General features: G+C 45.4%; 1 protein-coding gene across 7 annotated transcripts in view; it reads left to right on the plus strand.

Moving 5' to 3' along the window:
• Positions 1–1,704, plus strand: part of Fhl1 (four and a half LIM domains 1) — a 60,752-nt gene extending 59,048 nt beyond the window's left edge. For all 7 annotated transcript variants that reach the window (XM_051179108.1, XM_051179106.1, XM_051179112.1 and 4 more), the window contains one exon: positions 297–1,704. In XM_051179108.1, the coding sequence (XP_051035065.1) occupies positions 297–380 (84 nt within the window). In that variant the 3' untranslated portion in view covers positions 381–1,704. The remainder of the gene's footprint in view (positions 1–296) is intronic.
• The last annotated feature ends 4,296 nt before the right edge of the window (positions 1,705–6,000 follow it).

A 6,000-nucleotide genomic window follows, 5' to 3' on the forward strand; every position in this document is an offset into this window, starting at 1 on the left:
GCATGGGAACAGGGGTTCTTTACATCAGGGAAGCCATTGGCTGAGCTCTGGCATCTTTTCAGGTTCTTGACAGCCATAGAAGGGTTGCGGCGGCGCGGGGGACAGTGGCGGCGCGGGGGACAATGCGCGGTGGGAGACAATGCGCGGTGGAGTAGAGGGGAGCAGAGAGCCGGGCAGACACTGACTGTGTGCCTGTCGGCTCTATGATCGGGCAAGTTGTCATTTTATCTCTGACTCCTGGGTTCCTCATCGGTCTTCATTCAGCTGTCTCTCTGTTTTCTTGTGTTTTTCCACAGGGTTTGGTAAAGGCTCCAGTGTGGTGGCCTATGAAGGACAATCCTGGCACGACTACTGCTTCCACTGCAAAAAATGCTCCGTGAATCTGGCCAACAAGCGCTTTGTGTTTCATAATGAGCAGGTGTATTGCCCCGACTGTGCCAAAAAGCTGTAACTTGACAGGGGCTCCTGTCCTGTAAAATGGCATTTGAACCATGCTTGTGTCCTTTGCTCACTCCCTCTGTGCCATCCATAGGGGAAGCGTGGGTTTTCACCTCTTTAAAGTTGCTCCTTCTCTCTTTTCTCCCATTTTACAGTATTAATCAACCAAGGGCACACAGTGATCACATAAAGATTTAGCAAAGAACAACCTTGCAGCAAAAATAATTTCTCTGTTGCTGCAATGGCAAATACAAAAACGTAGATTGACTCTTCTGCATGTTTCTCATAGAGCAGAAAAGTGCTAACCATGTAGCCACTTCATGATATAAGCAAGAAGCATATAGGGCGATCGGGCTCCCACTGAGATGCCATTCAGGGCTCATCTGGGACCCACTGTGCAGTCACATGACTGACTGATGCGCAAGAGTTGTAGCGGCTGCTCCAACTCACTGCTCACCCGATTCTTTGAGCAGTTAAAGAACTTGTCAGAATGCATGGTTTAACTTCATCAAAACCCTGATCTTCTTTGTGTTCTTTTGTGCTTTCACATGACTAACACACATTTCCAGAGAGTTACCATTTTGAACGTAGCTGTAAGTCTCAACTGACCTTTCCCCCTTACTAATGTTTGACTCCCCACGTGGCGTGTTCTCTGAGCGTTCCTACTTTCAAGCGTGGAACACACAGGTGACTTGGAAAGTCCAAGCACATGTGAGAAAATGAGCCTGTTTTCAGAACAGCATCGTCACAGTGACTACTTCTGGAAGATTAACAAAACTAACCCTCCTGCCCTTTTTAATTTTAAAAAAAAAATTGTTTTGTTTTAATTAATAGTAAAAATAGTTTATGGGTTTGGAAACTTGCATGACAATATTTGAGCCTCCTCAGACGTTCCTGCGGTTTTGAGATTCATCTTATAGAAGAGACAAAAACTCTAGGGGAGGGGCCCAACTGAGCAGGCATAGGGCTATCATCAACAATAATGCGCCATTTAAAAACTGTGACAAGTGGAATCCCTTGTAACATAGTTATCTGCTCTTTGTGTTCAAGAAGACTGCAAAGTCCTTTTCTTGTAATTCTTAGAACTTTCCCTCAAGAGTTTAGCTGGGTCTCGGGGGCTTATGGGGGTGGTCAGCATCCTTCACAGGCAGGGCTGGTTTTCCACCTCCTGCTTCTCTGAAATGCAGGATACCTACGTAAATGTATTCTCCATTATATCACATATATAACGAGACAATATCAAAGTAAACATGTAATGAAAATGCATATTCATATGTTACTGTAGCAGTGGTTGTAGATGCTGACACCTCATTTCTTCTACATTTTGTCATTAGCTGTTTCCATCTGACGTTTCAGTGTATCCTTACAAAAAATAAAGCTGATAGAAAGAACAGGCCTCCTGTCTTTATTCTGCCAAAAAGAAAGAACTCGACTGAAACACGCTGCTACCCCCAGAAACTCAAGGATATACTCAGTTCAGTGCAGTGTACAAACCTGTAACACCACTCTAGTCCAGTTTGAAGGAAAAAACAAAACCAACCAAACAAACAAACAAAAAGAGCCTCCAAGTGTTCCCCAGATTTCCACATCCCACAGAAGACAAGAATTGGTGATTATCTCTTGGGTAGAATAGCACAGGCATGGAGGGAATCTCAGATGAGGAGGCCACTTGAGAAGGAATCATGGTTTCCGCTTTCCCTTTGGCCCTCTAGTGCCTAGCATCTGCACCACCTGCCTTCCCGCCTGCATCCTCCTGGTGCTTTGCACCTGTGTCTCCTGTTGAGAGACGGGAGAAACAAGAAAGAGGCTGGCCTGCTATATGGTGTCCTTGTATAGTTGGAACACCTGAAGCTCATAATCTTACCCATCCGCCCTCCCCTACATGTTAAGAGGGCCCAAGGATCCAACAGCAATAGCAGTGGTAATGGGTGCTGCTGTGTTTGCTTCTGTGTCCTGTCCTTCCTTTAGAGGATGCTCTAAAGGCTTTGGGGAACTTTGAGAAGCTACATTTCAGCTAACTGTAGGTTGGAGGGGTGACACTGTTGGGCTTTCATGAGCCCCACCCTGGCAAAATAAACAATTGTCCTTTTTCTTTTTTTTTTTTTTTTTTTTTTTTTTTTTTTTTTTATTTTTTTTTGTTTTTTCGAGACAGGATTTCTCTGTATTGTTTTGGAGGCTGTCCTGGAACTCGCTCTGTAGACCAGGCTGGCCTTGAACTCACAGAGATTCACCTGCCTACATCTCCTCGAGTGCTGGGACTAAAGGCGTGCACCACCAACACCTGGCTGCAGTTGTCCTTTTTGGTGGGTTTTAGAGTCTTGAGAAATCCTGGGGTCATTGTAGTCCCTCTTCTCCAGTGGAATCATTTGCCACCTGAGAAGGGGGTTGAAACCTGTTGAAAGTGTTGTGCTGCAGACTGAACCCAGGCCTCATATGATGGTTAAGAACGAGGAATTCCTCCTCTGGGTGTGTCTCCTTTTAGAGAGATTGCCTGTGGCCTCAGACACCTTTCTAGAAAGGTTTCCCCTGCACCATGCCAGCATCCTCCACGCCTGCAAGCTCTGCTTTGTCCTCGCAGCCTTACTCTTCTGCCTAGCATCCCTTCCCAGAGTCCCAAACCCCGTCCCCAGCATGAGTTATGTGGCCTTCAGGCCAGTGGTCACTCTTAATTTTTCTAAGTCCCTAACTTTTATTTTAAAATAATTTTTATTTCATTTGCATTGGTATTTTGCCTGCATGTATGTCTGTGTGAGGGTGTCACGGTTACAGACAGGTGTGAGCTGCCATGTGGGTGGTGAGAATTGAACCCCGGTCTTCTGGAAGGGCCATTTCTGCAGCCCCATCCCTTCCTAACTTCCTTCCCTCTTCATTGAACTCTGTTTCGGCTCTATTACCCCTTTTGTGCTTCTCCTGCACTTGGCCTGTACAAACTTTAGCTGGTGTCCAGACTTATGCTAAAGAAAAGCCACAGAACTACCTCTGCCGCTTGCTCCACAATCTGCAACAATTGTCACCCCACCCAAAAAAACAAAACAAACAAACAAACAAACTGGCTTCCTTACTCAAGAAACAGGCCCACCAGGCATGTGTCTCTGAAACTCTTTGCCCTGAACACTGATCTTTAGAAGCAAACACATCCATCACACCAGGTCTAATCCCCTCAACGAATGCTGGGCCCATTTTTCAGGTGAGAAAAATGGAAGTTACAGAGTTATTACGCTTGCCTAAAGCTACACAGCTCATTGGAGATTGGCCATTCTGGGCACACTACTAATATGTCAATTACGACACTAAACTGTCACAGAAATGGACATATCAATAAGGAAATTCATCAGGCTAGCCACTGTTTTAGAAGACACATGTTTATTGCATAATAGGGCTCGGGAGAAATGGGGTTACATATCTGGTTACTACACTGTCAGCTGAGAGGCATTTCCAGGATAAGAACATAGCAACCTATTGCTAGCCTGAAGCCAGGTTGCCTGGGTTCAAATCCTAGGCAAGTGACAACTAAGCTGGTTTCTTATTTCAAAGGAATGGCTCATTTCAAATGTGTATGCATATGATATGATCACAGAACTTAGTGGAGTAACTGGTAACACTTAAATATGCAGTCAGTGCTAGAAAGGATTCTGTTCTCGGCACCAGGTGCTGCTTTGGTGTCTTTGACCTACTCTACAAGTCACACTGTAAACTCCTGGAGCATGTGAAGGGTTGATGCAAGCCACACAGACTTGGATTTGGACGTTAGCAGCACCATTTTCTACCCATACATCTCACAGACTTGCCATGAGGGATGCAGGTGCTGCCTTCCTAGAACCTGGCACTTTGTACATGGATGCCAGACTGCAGTGGCTGCAATGCAGCTGGGCAAGTTGGAAGGAGAGGAGTGCCTAGGACCCATGCAGAAATAGGAATGCCGGGAAGGGGCCCCTAGCTACTGCTTTGACTAATTGGGGAAAGTCACTGAAAGTGACACAGCACTGATCTTTGCCACCAGCTGATCTTATGCCTCAACGCCCTAGCTCTGGCCACAGAATCCAGACAAAGTGGCATTTGGGAATGAAAATGTCCAGGGATTGCACTAACAGTCACTGCACCTGATAAGAAGGCCCAGAGGGGAGGCAACGTGCAGTCACACAGCAAACTGGCAGCCTCCTCAGCTGCGGTTCCAGTGTTTCTTTGCGGTACCCACGCTGTACTTTGGGGGATTCTGGGCACTAAGACTGTTAAAAGCATCACTCTACATGACATGGCCATGGTAGCAAGGGCATAGGAAGTGTGCTGCACTGAACAATCTGTGCCCCTTAGGGGACAAGACATAATAATAGGAAGGACAGTATGAAGAGACTGACACATGGAAAGTTGTCTTATGAAGTATATCTTCTTGCAGCTGTGGACAGAACACAGTAGTTCCAACAGATGGATTCTTATGACCTGGTGTCGACAGGAATGGGGTATGTCTAGCTTATGCTGATTTAAATATACAGAAAATGCCATGTTAGCAAGAGATAGCTCAGGTGGATATAGACATTTGCCTTGCCACTAAGTTGGGTGGCCTGGTTTGGACTCCCAGACCCTACATGGTGGGACAACTCAGTCCTGCAATTTGTCCTCTGACCTACATCCACATGCATGCTATGAGACACCCACCCCAACCACACTCAAAAAAATGCAAAAGATAAAGCTCTAGGATATTAAGCAGGGAATGACTGCCACAACCTTACTAATACCAGATCACAAAGACTATGGATAATGGCCTGGGTCTATTAAAAGCAAAATGTACTGAGGTAAAAACATAACTAATAGATTCAATTAGCTAATTGATAGATTTGGCCAGTAGAAATTTCTGTCTTCTATCTTGAGTCTCCCGGAGTGCTAGGATCAACCCATATTTTAAGATTAGAACTTGGAGCCAGGTGGTGGTGGTATGCACCTTTAATCCCAGCACTCAGGAGGTAGAGGCAGGCAGATTTCTGAGGCTGAGGCCAGCCTGGTCTACAGAGTGAGTCCCAGGGCAGTCAAGGATACACAGAGAAACCCTCTTTCAAAAATCTAAAGGAAAAGAACCTTGGGCCAGTGAGATGGTTCATTGGGTAAAGCACTTGCTATGCAAACCTGATAATGTGACTTTGGTCCTTGGAACACAATGTAAAGGTAGGAGGAGAGAACTGATTCCACAAACACACTGTAGCATACATGTTCCCATGCTCCATGATGATGGAAGCCAAAAATTATGTAGGCATATCATGACATAGGTAGTTACAGCAACGCAATGAAGAAATACACACATAAGAGCATACAAACTGCCTCAGATTTATAAAGAAAGGAAAGGGGGAAAAGTTACAAGTTGAGAAGTTGTGTCAGTTGTTAAAGTGTTGGCCTCTTAAGCTTAAGACCTGAATTTGGTATTGAGCTCCCCCTTAAACCTTGAGATGTGCTAGACTCATAATTGGAACTTCAGTGTTAGGGAGGGGGAGATGAGCATATCCCTGGAGCTTGTTGCGCCAGATTACCCTGATCAGTAAGTCTCAGGTCTCAGTGAGAGACTCCATCTCAAAA

This window comes from Phodopus roborovskii, unplaced genomic scaffold, assembly GCF_943737965.1.
Source record: "Phodopus roborovskii unplaced genomic scaffold, PHOROB, whole genome shotgun sequence".
Classification (NCBI taxonomy): Eukaryota; Metazoa; Chordata; class Mammalia; order Rodentia; family Cricetidae; genus Phodopus; species Phodopus roborovskii.